General features: G+C 41.4%; 1 protein-coding gene across 2 annotated transcripts; it reads right to left on the bottom strand.

The window, feature by feature from the left end:
- Positions 1–635: 635 nt before the first annotated feature.
- On the bottom strand, positions 636–7,423 carry LOC131242664 (glutathione S-transferase TCHQD). Of its 2 annotated transcripts, XM_058241450.1 has the most exons (4): positions 7,268–7,367; positions 5,429–5,963; positions 2,150–2,486; positions 636–1,718 (listed from the first exon to the last, which is right to left on the bottom strand). In XM_058241450.1, exons 3-4 carry the CDS (start codon positions 2,356–2,358, stop codon positions 1,124–1,126), a joined length of 804 nt encoding a protein of 267 aa, XP_058097433.1. In that variant the 5' UTR covers positions 2,359–2,486; positions 5,429–5,963; positions 7,268–7,367; the 3' UTR covers positions 636–1,123. The 2 variants fall into 2 exon arrangements, with proteins under 2 accessions (XP_058097433.1, XP_058097432.1); XM_058241449.1 differs by lacking the exon at positions 5,429–5,963 and having other exon boundaries at positions 7,268–7,423.
- Positions 7,424–16,275: the final 8,852 nt, after the last annotated feature.

Raw genomic sequence — 16,275 nt, 5'->3', positions numbered from 1 at the left:
CAATAAGATGCTTCAGGGCTCTGGCTGCTGGATTTGCGGATGTTCAATGACCCAAAAAACGTTTATGTGGTAGGGCTCCCCTTGGATAGGGGATTCCCGGAAAGACTCTCCAATTGAGTGTTTATTCAAAGGTTACAGTGACCGGCCATATTCACAGCAAAAGAATCCAAATAAGATTTCATTTGCTATTCATCCAGCATCAAAGTGAGAGACATCATATAATCAGTTCAGATAATTGGAGGATGAACCAGGTTCAAATGCTATGGTCTCCATGTATCTCACTGCAATAAGTCAGGGTTGTATTGCAGCAAACTTCACACACATGCACATAGAGACTTTGAAACTACAACAATTGCCTTTTTCATCATGGTTCACCAAATGGGTGGAGGGGCTAGATTTTTGGGCTTGGGCATATTCAAGGTGGCTTTGACCGTATGAGTGGCTCTCACACAAGTGGGTCGTGCTGGCACTCAGTACCAAAATTCACCTTTTCAATCTCTCAGGACAAAATGCCATGGCATCTGCTTTATAAAAAGAAGGCTGTGCTACCCAATAGACCTAAAAAACAACACTGCCACTAACCCCTTACAGAATCTCTCTCATCACAGCACACAGAAGCTCATAGCCAAGAATCATACAAAAATCAAATACTTTCATTTCAAATTTGGAACTAAACAATCACTCATTTGGACAGTTTTTTTTGAATCACAGAAATATCAATCTTCACAACTGACTGATTTCTTATGAACATTAATTTCCACAAACAAGGCAAAATCTAAAAGAGCGGATACTGAGCACAACTCACTACTAGTAGTGGCTTCCGTTGGAAGATAAAAGCATCCATCGGCAAACCATTCTCGCCTTTCCTGAGTTAGAAACATGATAAAAAAAGAAGAAGAAGAAGAAGCAAAAACACAATCAAACTGGAAACTTCTTGTTACCGACAAATCTCTACCCAACTTGCCTTATTTCATGCCACCAGCAATCCGCCCTCCCTTTACAAAACCTGCGCAATCCATCCCACATCCTATCTTTTGTTGGCCTGTATCATACATCAAAGAACATTTCTTTCTACATTTATTTACGTTCTTCATTCACCTCAACACTTGCTCCCCATTTCGGCTTAGTACCTTTTAAGCATACTTCTTATGCGAACAAAGCACCAGGTCTTCCACAGGGTCATGTATTTTCTCCAACCTGAGAAATACTTCCCAATCACTGCTCTATAGCTAGCCCTACTCTGCACCACCTTCCAGTACTCTGCAATTTTTGGCCTGCTACTGATGTATTCCTCTTCTAGATTCAAAAGGACTATCCGGGCCAGCACCGGAACAAGCATCGAGTCCGCCGCTGTGAACTCCTCACCAGCCAGATACGGTGTCTCATTCAGCTGCATCTCCACTTCATCGAGAAGCCGGGCTAGCTGTTGCTCACTCTGCTTCAAAACATCTAGGTCTTTAAGCTTGTCCTCTGTTTCATATGCGTCCCTAAGCTTTAGGTGGTATATGCTGGCTAGATCAGGCGCCTCGGCCATCCGAGCGATTACTACCCGCCTCACAAATTTGGAAACAAAGAGCCGGTACTTCTCTGGGACATGTGAGAGTGTGAATATCTTGGGGTTCCAACTTTGTATCTTTTGCATCCATTCCATAACTTCTCTCCTATCAACAGAAGCATTGTTTTCACCACTAGAAGCATCTGCGACTCTGTCAATATACCTGTAGGATTCTATTTCATTTGAGATCCTGTCCTCCATTAAATATTCTGGCAAAAAGACAAAAAGAACATCGATTGGATACATCATCAACTGGGTCCTATCATGGATGCCAATGGTTCAAAAACAACACATATCAGACAACCCTAGCCATCAGGCTCTTCATTCTTTTGCAGCTCCCTTGATGATGCCTACCAATGACCATTTATGTTTGTCCCTGCCTTTCAAAAAAACAATTGTTTGTCTGGTCACCCGATCAGTGTGGTTTTTGAACCATTTGCATCCACAGTAGGATCCACCGATGGATGGTCCCAATTATTACAACCCCCCTCCAAACAAACGTGCGGTGGCGAGAGGGTTCTACCATATTCTGGTTCTAAGTCAATATTGTATTATTTCCCTAAAGAAAAGGCTCGAGTTACGGATGAGACTCACTGGATTATCCCAATAGTCTCATAGATGATGTGAGCACCATTCTGAAAGACAGGCAGCTTTGCAGTGGGATTCTTACGGAAGAATGAGGTGTCCATGTTCTTCCCTGTGAGAGGATTCATATGATATGATGTATAATCAATGCCTCTCTCCTCCAATGCAATCCGCACCTTCTGGCTGTCAAGGGAATATGGGTGATGGTACAGCTGCATGGTTTTCTCAGCATCAGCTCCTTGGATTCTGTTGCTTACTTAAAAATAATCTGATAGCTTGCAAATATATTTTGCTACATGCAGCGAGATAAGCTTTCATCAACTGGAGAGGGGGACGAGCCTTGCACCTGTTTAATGCCAAATTAGTTAATTGCACATCATTTTCCATATGCTAAAACACCATTTGGATGAATAAAATATCAGATTCCAAACTCCAAAACTGAGAAACTACCACAAGACGGCCAATTTATCACTAACCTCACTATGCTAGGGCTGCAACTTGGCAACACGAGTTTGGGTCACGGTTTCACAGTCCTTGGGTTGGGTTATGGTTGGAAAAGTCCTATCAATTTGAAATTGTGTTGGGTTTGGGTTGAGAAAATCCAGGTCGGTTTGGGAATAATCACATGTATTTGGGACGGGTTGGGTTGGTTTAGCGACGTGTATAGAGGAGTTCAGGTTGGGTTTGGGTAGGGCACCACGGATTGAAATTTGGGCCGGGTCGGGTTGTGGGTTGGATTCTCTTGAGGTTGGGTTGGGCTCAGGTTGACCCTCGACCCTACCTAAACCACCTGAGTTGCACCTCTATACTATGCAGCAGTGTTCTATCCACAACCTAAGAGGGATCCAGCATTCCAAAATTCTTTTTTGGGTACTTGAGAATATCTTAGCATCCCCAGAAAAAAGTTGGTTCCAGGCTTAATACTCTCAGTGTAACATCTACAGCATTGTTATCTCAATTCTCCATGTCATTAAATCCCAAACAGTGGTCTAAGGCTACCTTGGTGAACTCAATGATATCTGGTAGAATTTCTCCTCTACCACTATTTCAAAGGTCTCCAAGATGCCTAAAAGGACTGGAGGCCACAACAGAAAGTAATTAGCATTGAGTTCTAACAGCATGGTATCATCATCATCTAATCCTCATCACAAAAAATTGGAGTTCGCTACGTAAATCCTATTCTGCCATTCCACTCTATCAAGGACCATATCCTCCATTAAACCATAGGTCATCAACCATTTTAGATCCTTCAACTTGAACAATTGAGTCTTTCTAACTGTTGCATGTGGCTGAACCTTCTAAGTCTACTTTCCCTCATCTTATTACCTATTGGTGCTACTCCTAAGTTCCCTCGAATGCTTTCGTTTCTGATTCTATCCTTCCTCACCTTTCCACTCATCCATCTTAACATTCTCATTTCAGCTATGCTCATCCTTGATTGGACCTAGGCTCTCATCTAAAATCGGGGGAAAGCTGTAAATATGAGAATTGTGACACACTCCAAGCTAGTTTCTTTTGCGTGAATACCATTGTTGTCAAAATCGTACAATTTGCGACATATGATGTGAGTTGAATCTTAAGCAAAACAATTTGAATGTCACCTTGAATCCCTTTTTCATATGAATCCTATGATTTACGATTCGCATTATACTTGTTCTATTCTATTTTAAGCTTCACTTGGCTTACATTTTTAATTTTTAAATTGGTGGGGTGGGGGCTTTATGAATCCTTTACAAAAGTTAAATTATTTTATTTTCCTTTTTTTAAGGTATTAAATGACATTACTCTCTTCAACATTAAATCATGGAGCTTTATATATATATATATATATATATTTGATAAGCAAGCTGGGCTTGAATTAACATCACGTTTCCTGAATATTTGTCATTAAAGACCCACATTTTTTGTCACCATATCAAAATTTATCTGCCCTTGCAATCCATTCCTTGAATCTTAGGACTAGACCCTTTGTGAGTATACTCTCTTATTGACCTGCTCATTGCCGTCATCTTAAGGCTGGTGAAAATGGAAGATCAAGGTGGAGGAACTACTTTCAGGCTGGCTGGTGCAACTCACCACCACTACCTCATCAAAACCTGGATCCAGTTATTTGGTGTCAACTTTACAAATCCCGTTTTACTAATCAATCCTACCTAAGGCCCTATGCTCGTAAGTGAACAAGCCTTCTCACCGCCTCAATTGTCTTCCTCAGATCCTCTTCTCAGGCACCTGAACCTTAATAAATGTTCCCTGCCTTACAAGACTTCTTTGCATATGCCCAGAGAATCCTAATCTACTCACCATCATTTTATCTCTTATTGAGGTTACCTCTACGGTTTTTTGGATGGCCACATTCTTAATTCTATCTTTCCTAGTCTTCCCAAACACCCATCTCAAAATCCTCATCTATTCAACAGTCAATATTTGTTCATGCCTGTTTTCCAATTGCCAATATCGAGCCCATAGATTAAAACTGGTCAAATAGCTATTTCATAAAAATTTCCCTGAAGTTCCGTGGGCATCTGTGGCTATCACACGATACAAGATGAACATCTCCACTTTTCCACCAAGCTCTAATTCTATTGGGAACATCCTCATCGATCTCCCATCCTTCTGAATAATAGAGCCAAGGTAACAAAACATGTCACTTTAAGCAATCTCTTGATCACCAATTTTAACAAAGCCTCGCCTCTATTAACTGTTCTTACTAAAGTTGCATGCCAAATGCTCTATCTTGGGTATGTTAATTTTTAAACTGTAAGACTCTAAAGCCTTCTTCTAGACCTTTAATTTAGCATTTACATCCTCTCTGGTCTTGCTGATCATCCACAAACAACATATGCCAAGGGACCACATCATAGGCATTAGCCCTTAGTTTATCTATTACAAGTTGAAAACATGGAATACATTAATCATCATCATCAAAGCCTTACCCCAATTAATTGGGTTCAGCTACATGAATCCTTTTCCACCATTCCGATCTATCAAGGGCCAATCTCATATTGTCTAGATTCATGATCAAAGTTATGGCAGAAGTTTGACACCTTCTGCCGACCTGATGCAACCCTCCTTTATTTGGGCTTGGGAACAGCAATGAGAGCACAAGAAATGGGATATACTATAAAGGAAAATTCTTTTTAAGGCCAAGAACACTGAGCATTAGAAGAGTTGCAAACATTGCTGGATACTAAAATAGCACAAGCAGAAACCAAGCACTTTAGAATGTATGACACAACAAAGGAAACCTGGAAGTGGTTCTCTACGAGGACACAATTGTGTTTGTCTTACACGTAAGACTACATTGAATGGAAAGGAGTCCCATGTTCCCAACAGAGGCCAGCAACAAAGGCATGTATTGTCGACTGCAATCACAAAGTGCCCAACAAATATGTAATTCATAAATAATTCCCTGAGTTGTGCACTGAACTGTACAAAACCAAGTATCAGACACAATTAAAGCCCTTTGTTGTGACTATCAATTTTATTCAAGAAGATAAAGTACAACAAAGATAATGGAAAATGTTCCCAATACAAAAATTCGGCCATCTCATTCCTTATACGGCTGATGTATTGGCTAAACCATCAGCTTCTCTATGCTCAAACTCCACAAGCAAAAAAAGGTTTATGCAAGATAGAAGATCTTAAATCTCATCAAGAAAAGAGAAAAATGAAAAGCCTCCCTGGTTCACAACATTGTTTGATGCCCATGTGATTATACTTGAATCCCCTTCAACTAAGTTTTTAGAGAGAGTGATTGGAGAAAATCCTCAATCTGTAACTAAGAGACAGCTTCTGTTTCATCAAAATCTTCTCAAAGGGAAAGCTGGAAAAAGACATTCTAACCATGCGTCAAGATCATGATTTCTAGTGAACCAAAAGTGTGCTCCTATGCTTGTAATGTTGTTTAAGTTGTAAATATAAAATCGATTCATGTTATACAGTTTTGCATACACTTTATATCAGAACAACCCGAATGAGCCTAACCCAACATACAGCATAACTAATTCCCATACCGTGTATTGGAGTGACACAAATTGCAAGCAACCCTATTCAGGAAAATTGATGCATTAAGGTTTTTTTTTTTTAAAAAAAAAAAAAACCTTAAAAGAGTTATGGGAAAAGCTCATGTGGCCCCAGAGCACACTGATGGTCTTAAAGCACCATGGTGCTTTTAGACATGTGGACAGTCTGATCATTGATTTCTGTCATCAATTAGGTTTGACCAACTTTTCACTCATATCGATTGGAGAAAGCTATCCCTCCGAACATCAGCCTCTATTTTTATGACCGAAAGTTCGCTAAACCACGGATTGATACTTATGATCATCTGATAGAAATGGTTCCTGGGAGACATGTTATCCAAAGTGGGCTCTATCAAATGGATTACTCATATTGATTCTTGGATCTGCTTTCATCCAAATCATCCATTTTTTGTACAGCTATGATTGGACGGAGAAGTTCCTCTGATCCGTATGAAAATTTGAACATGGCACATGAAAAGTAAGTCAAACCTAATGGATGGTCCAGATTGATGATTTGATCATAACACATCCAAAAGCACCGGGGTGATGGATTGCCCTAGGATCGTTACCACACCAGACCCTAGGACCACCGAAATTATCACTAATTCATTCTTTTGGCAACATGAAAACAGTAACAAATACGAACAGATACTTGAACATGACAAATGGTTCATTTTGGATTTCTGGCGATTGAGCTGACCTTTGGCCGCGCTATCATAGAAACGGCATTTTAGTTATTTTTTTTTTCTTAATTTCAGTTGTATGCCGTTTCACTTTAATTACTGTGTGGAGCCATAGAGTTAATGAGAGGTAATTGTTTAAATGTTCGTTTGATGAATTAGGTTTTCCAAGAAGGTGGAGGAATTGCAATGCCTTTCAAAGATAACAAACGACTACAACCACAACGGAAACCTAGATTTCGACCACAACGAAAACAACATTCGTTAATCTCGAAGATCGTAATTATAACTCGAATTACAGGGAATTCAGTGAAAAAGAAAGAGATGGAGAAACGGAAGTAAGGAGGAATGCGTTTCTCACTGGTTCTTGCAATCAAGATTTCTGTTGAAAGCGAAAAAAAGGATGTGAGAGAGAGAGAGATTACCAGAAAGATCGATCAAAGACGCGGATTGGATTCTCCTTACTAAGTCTTCTCCGTCTCTTCCTTTGCCTTTTACTTCTTTCTTTCTCTCTTTCGCGAGAGACCGATGACGTGTCTAATGACCGTTTTGAAAATTTACACTCTGACACAGATGGGAGAATGCGACAGAGGAGTTGTTTTTTAAATACTCTGGCAGGGTGTGATGGATGATGATTGTGCATGTGGAATTAAGTGACACCGTCCAAATAATGTAACTGAGTATAGATATATTACGTAATTTTATGGTAGTTGTATGATTTTAATCTATGATTTATAAGAATTCGTTTTTAAAATTTGAACCGTTGATATTTTGTTTCTTGACCGTCCGTTGGAAATGAAGTGATCAACAAGCTAACACATTCCATTATTTCAATATAAATACTGTCTTTTAAACCATCTCAACTGAGGTCCACTGTCTGGACGGTTTATTTGAGTAACAAGGGTATTACACGTAAACTTTCTGAGTGCATGTGTATCATCTACCATAGTATGCCAGAGTATCAAAGTTTTCTCTCCGTGCGAACTGGTGGTCACAAAGAACACATGAGCCCGATCTGGTTTGTCGCGATGGATCAGGAAGAGAAGTTCATGGTCCTATACCTTATACTTGGAAGGTTGAAATATAGATCTAATACGTTCATATAGTTCTAAGTTCTTTTAAACAATTACTATTGAATAATTAAATGAAATGGAACATCGTAACCATCACCTCTTATGTTGAAACCATTAGCATTTGAGATGCTTAATTAAAGAACTCCTGGACAGGAAATTTTACTCAATTTTATTGTCTATGTTGGTTCATTTATGGAATCTTTGGCTAGATGGACGGTCTGTATCTACTGCACTACTATATGAGAGCACATCCTCTGACAGGGTAGCTCTTTCTATCAAACGCGACGAATGCAAGAATCCTCAAAAGACACTTTGGGGAGACCGGAAAGGGCAAATTTCATAAGGATATAAAGCACAAGAGAAAAGTTCTGATACTCTGTCAGAGTGTCATGCTTGATACTCACGCACTTAGAAATCACGCAGGTGGAGCATCTTTAACTTGAATAATCTAACTGGTCGATCGTGATACGGTAGAAAAGAAATTCATGGGTCAGGGTTCGGTCAATTTGAATTTTGGACGGTCCATGTTTACTCAAATTTGGTTAGATGTACACGCTGTGTATATTTCGTAAGTGCTTGCATATCAAATCACGCCTTTCTTGGAATCGCATGAAAGTATAAAATTCAAGCTTTGTCCATCTACACGCAACGCAAGCAAGACGCTAGCATTGCATGTGAGTAAAGATCTGAGCTTTCCTCTTAAGTGGGCCACACTGTTTGGCTCGTTTCCTAAAAATGAGGCGCTTTTACTCCCACAGAAAATCGAAGCATCTAAGGTAATGCCGTTACTTATTTTCGATCCGATCAAAATGGACGTGTGATTGAAGTGAGCCCTAACGTGATGCGGTTGAATCGATCCTCTGCTTCTCACAAACAAAGGAATTTATTTGCTGCAATGTGATTGGACCACATGCAAAGTAATTGGGCCTCATTATCATATACTGTATTTAATGCAATGGTAGTGATGATAACAATTCAGGAAAACAGTTTTTTTTTTTCTATTTGCGGCTAGGCGATGATCCAGATTTAGCGTATTTATATAATCAACCCTGGCAATCCGATGCATTATTAATGGGTTCTGGAACTAGAGCTAAAAAAATAGAAACACGTAATTCTTAACTCACCCCGATGTTTATGTGAAATCTACCTCAACCATAAGATGGGTCGCCCATGATAGGAATAGGGCAAAAAAAATAAGCCCACGATGATTCAGGTGGGATGCACCAATGGAAGCAGTGTATAAGGCAATGGGGTTACTGGAGGTTTTTTTTTTTTTTTTTTAGCCCAACTGAATCATATATGTAATAAATTTTGAAACCTGTTACAGGAAAAGTGGTCCAACTCTGCTTAGGCAGCTCGGTAGGATGAGCATAACATCGGCCTCCAACCCTGGAGTGATATTCATGAAAGTTATTTTATTCGGAGCCGACACGTGGAGCTCGATACAAATTGAATGTATAACTGATTAGACCGAGCAAGGAGCTGCGTTAAGTTGTTATCTGCTCTGACTTCTGCCCAGACCAGGTCATCGTCAACAGGTCGCCAAGCTCGATTTATTTTAGGCCCGTTTTGGATGACCTAGGCTCAGTTTGGACATTCCTTGGTAGACCAGAAGGGCTCGACTCGAATAAATTACGACATGTTAACGGGGCTGAACCCATTCCAGTAACGCACGATGGGAACAACTACCTCGCCCACGATCACGAAGTAATTGACGACATCATCACTTTCGCACACCTTGCCTAGTGTCTAGGATCGTGTCGAAGATGACGGAACCACGACGCATTACTCACACTATAAATACAGGATCACTCAACTGAGGAAGGTATGCAAAATCTCTCACCCAAAACCCCATCCACACAACTTAAATCCAGATTCTAGGCTTGACTTTGGCATCAGAGAGTCCCTTGCTCTAACCAGGGTGTCCATTGTCGTTCATCTGTGCCGGTGCTCGGATCTAGGATCTCGGTGAGGGTGAACCAGATTTTTTCATCAACATTTTGGCGTCGTCTGTAGGAAAGAACATGAAAACCATTCCTCCTTTACCAGAGATGGAAAACGGTGAAAGGGAAAAAGAGAGCGCTCGCTCCGACAACTGCTGCCAATCCCGAGTCAGTAAGGCAGCGAGATTCATCTCCTCAGCAGCAAGCTGAGTCGATACCTATGGGACTAGCACAACGGTCTCAGAACCGAGGGGGTCGATACCATTCATTGCAAAATCAGGTCAAGATGTTAGGCAATGAGTTCTACCAAATAAGGTAACAAATGTCGAGGCAACACCCTCCCCCGGATGAGGAGGTGATCGCCCTAGTAGCTGCGGAAAATTCTGTCCCCGCTGGTTCTTGAGGAGGAACATCTCATGGCGTGTCAACCTGAGCACCGACTCATGCTCGGGGCATGTCAGCCCGAGCTCCAACTCATGTCTCTGGAACCTTAGTGTTAGCTACTATCGACCTCATGCATGAAATTGCAAAAAAGAAGACGCGGGAAAGAGCCAGAGGATGACCAAGGGCCTGAAATCATCACAGAGAATAGAGATCCGTGGGAAACCCAGCTTGACAAGCTGCAGGACCAGATCGGTGTCATGCACCAAGCTTATCAAACACAAGCTCCGGCCATGATCGATGCGATGATGGAGGAGATAGAGCCTCCATTTACCAGTGAAATCATGAGTTCGGCCTTGCCCTCAAGGTTCCTGTTGCCCCCCATCACTCCGTATTCAGGTTTTGGAGATCCGACTGAGCATATGGAATCCTACAGGTCTAGGATGGAACTCTAGTCAGCATTCAAATCTATCATGTGACGAGCCTTCTCCCTAACCCTCACGGGGGCTGTGCAGAGTTGGTATAGGCAACTGAAACCGAGATTAATCGGCTCATTCGCCGAACTCAGTAGAGCATTCTTGACACAGTTCATTGTTGGAAAGAATGGTGGAAGCCGTCCACCCATTTGCTCACTATCAAGCAGAGGGAAGGCGAGTCTCTAAAAGACTATATCATGCGGTTCAACAAGGAGGCCATATAGATCGACGACTACTCAAACAAGATTGCTCTAGCTGCCATGATAGCAGGCATCAGAGAAGGAAAATTCCTCTTCTCCATCGGGAAGAATCCACCCACTACCTTGGGAGAGCTCATGAGTCAGGCTCAGAAGTATTCCAATGCTGAAGACCCCTTCAGCTCTAGGAAGACTACGCGGAGCACCGAAAGCTTGACAAGGGATAGGAAACGAAAAGAAGAGGCGGTGCCCTGGACGACTCACAACAGGGAGAGTCATAGATGAGGAGGAAATTGGCACTTATAGCTTTGATTCGCCGCCTACAATCATAACATACAGTTATTGCTGAAGTCGGAACGCCGTCTTATCAAGCACCATTTCATACGTGGCGGCACCCCATTAGCCCAGTCGACACGTCCCTCCGAGTCGAGTATTAGCTCCAACGAATGACACTCAATGCAGCATGTGAAGAGTCGTCCCCTCGCCTACTGCTTTCCACGTGGTGACATTCCATTCACCCTGACGATACAAATTCTTGGGCTTTGCCACGTTCTTTCTATCCACAAGACTGCAGTCGAAAGGTTACAGCCGCAGTGTATTGCCTCGATGGTACCAAAACATAATTACAAAATCCATTTCGATCTTCCTATACACGCCATCATGAGAAGCTGACGCAGGGATGAACGTGATGAGGATAACTACTCCGAATCCACAGAACTTCTCTGGACTCCTCACAGAGACCTCTCGAATCCACAAGGAAAGAAGGCAGAAAATAGAAATAAATTCTAATAAATTCGAAATTGATTAATTGATGAATAAAAATGAGTTCACAACCCTTTAAATAGGGGTACCAAGCAATGAGAAAGAAATCAGAATCAAACTACAACTCAAACTCCTAGAATCCGTGACTTACTATAAATAATAAACTTACTAATTATAGATGGTCGTGATGTCTACTAGTGCACAAGGTTTTCGGCCAAAAATAGTAAGTGTCCTATTTGGCTTCACCAAACCGTTCTCCTAATTATTCTAAGCTCTTTTCAAGTTGGGCACAACTCCTAAAGCTCGACGGATGAAGAGTTATAATCAAACTAAAACTTACTATTTATAGTAAAAACGAAATTAAAACAGGGAAACGACCGTCGATCCAGGGGTTTTTCGTAATTTCGGGTTGCGCAGCTCGATGTAGCGGGTTGGTTGGCTAAAGTAGCTCGTTCTACCCCAAAATCATATATTTTATGTCAGATAACTCATTCCGGATTGCGAGATACGCTCGATCTAAGGTCTGACGGTCCGGATCACTTCTGTCATCGACCGGGCCTTTTCTGATCCATCTTGGCCATGAAACTGTCCGCGACCCGCTCTACATCAGAAGCACGACGGACGAACTACCTGAGCAGTTACTCCCTGAGTTCGCGCTGCAAACTCAAGGAGTAGGGGGCTTCTGTTATGGGAAAAGTGGTCTGACTCTACTTAGACAGCTCGGTAGGATGAGCATAACATCGGTCTCCAACCCTGGAGTGATATTCATGAAAGTTATTGTATTCGGAGCCGACACGTAGAGCTAGATACAAACTGAATGTATAACTGATCAGACCGAGCAAGGAGCTGCGCCAAGTTGTGATCTGCTCTGACTTTTACCCGGACCAGGTCATCGTCAACAGGTCACCAAGCTTGATTTATTTTAGGCCCGTTTCGGATGACTTAGGCTAGGTTCGGACATTCCTTAGTCGACCAGAAGGGCTTGACTCGAATAAATGACGACCTGTTAACAGGGCTAAACCCATTCCAATAACGCACGATGGGAACAACTACCTCGCCCACGATCACGAAGTTCCAGGCTTGACTTTGGCATCAGAGAGTCCCCTTCTCTAGCAAGGGTCTCCATTGTCGTTCATTTGTGCAAGTGCTCGGATCTAAGAGCTCGGTGAGGGTGAACCAGATTTTTGCATCAACAGAACCCAAGCCTATACTTTAGTGTATCATCTAATCATGTGAATGAGTTTCATATAATCATCACAATATACTATGTAAAAAAATATAAGGGTGGATGTTTATTCCAACCTTTTCCTTGGCTTGGCCACTTACATAATAGCTGAGCCTGAATTTTTTAATGTGAACTTAAATTAGGATCATACATTTAATGGTCAAGGTAAACATCTAGTGCATATTATAGTGGGTTACGTACAAATTAAAAAGATAGAGTCCCTTTCCTAACCGTTGTTTTTGTGTGGTCCACTACAGAATGAGTTGATTTTTGATCCCTGCACCTAACATGGGATGAGTCACCTAGTGGCTAGGTAGATTTCACGTAAATATTACGGTGGGGCCCACCAGCTAGCATCCTGCTCGTTGGCAGGATACCACCTCTCTCTATATATATCCAGATGCAGTCGTCCATTTCTTTTGTATGACATGGCCTGCACGAGGAGATAAACAATGGGAGAGGATTAGGTGCGGCGCTTACCATGGGACCCACCTTATTGTATGTATTTTATATCCACATCTTACATTCTAAGTGACATATATATATATATATATATATATATATATATATATAGAGATATATATATATATATATATATATATATATATATATATATAATGTCATTTTAAGGGCAAGAGTAAGTGCCCACCTTGTTGTATGTATTTTAAACCATGAGTTCGTATGAACCTGGATGAAGGGATAAATAAAATATTAGCTAGATACATAACTTTTATGGCTTATTAAAGGTCAATCACCAATGTTTCCTACGGTATGGTGTAGAATTGGATCTACTCCAATTTTGAGCTCATATGGATAGTGTGGATATAGAATACATACATTAAGTTGGCCCCCAAGGTAAGGGCCACACCTAATCTGCATCGCAACTGTTGATCTTGTGGGACAATGTTTGGCCAAAACTCACAGTGATTAAGATTTTATCTCGGATGGCCTATAGGATGGCCTGTGAGAGTATGTCATGCAGAACGCGACAAGAAGCTAGGTGAGCCCACCATAATGTTCATAAGAAATTCAAACCGTGTGTTCATCATGTTAGGACATGAAGCCAAAAATGAGGCAAGCCTAAAATTCAGGTGGGCCACATGGCAAAAAATAGTGAGGATTGAATGTCCATCGTTGATTACCCGAATTATGAACATGATACTGTTTTAATGGGCTATTTTAATCGTGTTTGTGATGCAAGGAGAATTGATGAGCCTAGATTGAAAAGGATGCTAAAGGTATGGATTTGACACTCTGGCATCACCAAGGCAGTGGACGGGACTCCATGGGACCAAGATTGAGGATTTACACACCAGAGATCAGAGAAATTCCAGCCACTCACTTCAAACGGGCCTGAAAAATGTCTAGAATGCAAGATCACAATGTTCCCACCATCTGATCGACTCGAAACTTCATACATGGACTGAGGACCATAGATCAACCATACACATAAAATTTCAGCCATTGGATACTTGTAGAAGTGGCCCAACGGACAGATTATCCCATAAAACTTTGATTTGGGGCCCACCTGATATTTGGATACACTTCAATTTTGGTTTCAACCCCTTAAATGAGGTAGCAAAACAGATGGACGGAGCGAATTTCTCTCGAACATCACTATGGGGCCCACGTGTATATTGCATGTACACAGGGTACATGTGCACGAGAGGTACACCGGACTGGGAGTCCGGTCAAAACTCGGTTTAACCGAGTCTCTTCTTCAAAATAGGAAACTGTGTTTCCTATGGCGTGAAATAGAGCCGCGGTTGGATTCTTGTGGGCCACCACCATGCATCGACGGTCTGATCCGGACCATCCATTGGAATCCCACCAATCCTTTTATCACCAACGAGGTGACACAATTCCAGGAAATAGCAATGATGGGTTTCTAACCTTTCAAACAGAGATCAGATGGACGTAAGATCAAGTAGGTGGGCCATATCAAAATCACTCCAAAACCATTTATTCCCACCCGAAATCTCGCCAAGAAGCTAATGGATGGAGTGGATTTTCTCACCGACGCTGAACAGGGGCCCACCAATCATCACAGCGTAACTTTTCTGCACAGGCCGTGCGTCCGTGAAAACCGGACGCAATTTGACGTTATGGCCCACCAGAATGGCCCATTTGACCAATCTGGACGGTCCAAAAGTGTAAAAAGGAGGTCCTGACCCCAACCAGCCAGTTTCGAAAGATTTAGACAGTCAGCAGATCAAATTCAGACCAAACGCAGATGCTTTTGTGTTTTTCTTTTTCGCTGCGCTGAACAGAGATATGTAAGTCCTTATTGCGAGAGGTCTTATGCACAGACGCACCGACTCCACTACATCATTCTCCACTGCCTCCGTCAGCCTTCAAAAGGGAGAGAGAAAGAGAGACAGAAAAATCTCAGCTTGGGGGCTTGAATGTGGATACAAGAGAAGAGATAGAGTTGGAGAAGATTTTTTAGTTGTATTTGCTATTTTTTTTTCTTTATGCTTTAATTTGAGGATAGCCTAATCATGGTAGGCTAAACCTCTTAGCTAGGGCTAAGAGGTGAAGCTTGTGGTGTGATGGGAACGATTCTATGGTTTTGATTCATGTTAGACTTAAATTGATGTTGATTTAGTTTGATTAATAGTAATGCTCCCAGTTTTTAATGGTTTGTTGTGACTGAAATTACAATAGATCTGCGATAGCTTTGAGCATGTTCTTAGTATTATAGGGTTTATGAATTTGGGAACCCTATTGTTCACCATCGTCTCCTAGGCATGGTTGGATGACGGAACTCTTCCCTACTTCATAACTCTCAGATTGGATGTGGATTGGTTAATTCTGTTGTTTGCTTTGTCTCATGGGCATGGTTTTGTGATGGAATCCATTCTAATTTACACCCATCTGATCTCTTTAAAACTAGATTAAATAAAGTTAAGAATTGATTTTCGTGTTATATCTTCCAATTTGGATGAAGATGGGACTCGAAGTCCATTGAGTTCATGAATCGATTGTAGATCTCCCCGATCTCTACAAGTAGATCCTCCGAATCCCTAGTTTCCTACCTCTGAATTCTTTAAGTTTTAAATAATTATTTCATTATTATTCCTCAAATTACGTTGATTTAGATTTCATCTTAGTCTAGTTTTAGTTCTACTTAGTTTCAGATTAATGCAGGTATCAGGTCCTTGGGATTCGACCTCGGTCTCACCGAGTTTATCACTACATCACAACCCTATACTTGGGGAGTGAACAGTTATGGCAAAAAATAGTGAGGATTGAATGTCCATCGTTGAAACATCGTAAGCCACAAGTTTTAGATCAGGCGATTATTTTAATCTTTTCAGTTCATCCCTTCTTAATGGTAGTAGTGAGATATAAATATCACAGTGGACCTAGGAAA

The sequence above is a fragment of the Magnolia sinica genome, chromosome 4 (assembly GCF_029962835.1).
Source record: "Magnolia sinica isolate HGM2019 chromosome 4, MsV1, whole genome shotgun sequence".
NCBI lineage: Eukaryota > Viridiplantae > Streptophyta > Magnoliopsida > Magnoliales > Magnoliaceae > Magnolia > Magnolia sinica.
This window is presented reverse-complemented; position numbering and strand designations above follow the sequence as displayed.

Bases quoted from the DNA above. Each gene is read 5' to 3' on its own strand.
- LOC131242664 (XM_058241449.1), bottom strand. From the start codon at position 2,358: ATGCAGCTGTACCATCACCCATATTCCCTTGACAGCCAGAAGGTGCGG. The intron at 1,719-2,149 runs GTGAGTCTCATC...AGAATCCTACAG, and splicing joins GAGACTATTGGGATAATCCA to GTATATTGACAGAGTCGCAG.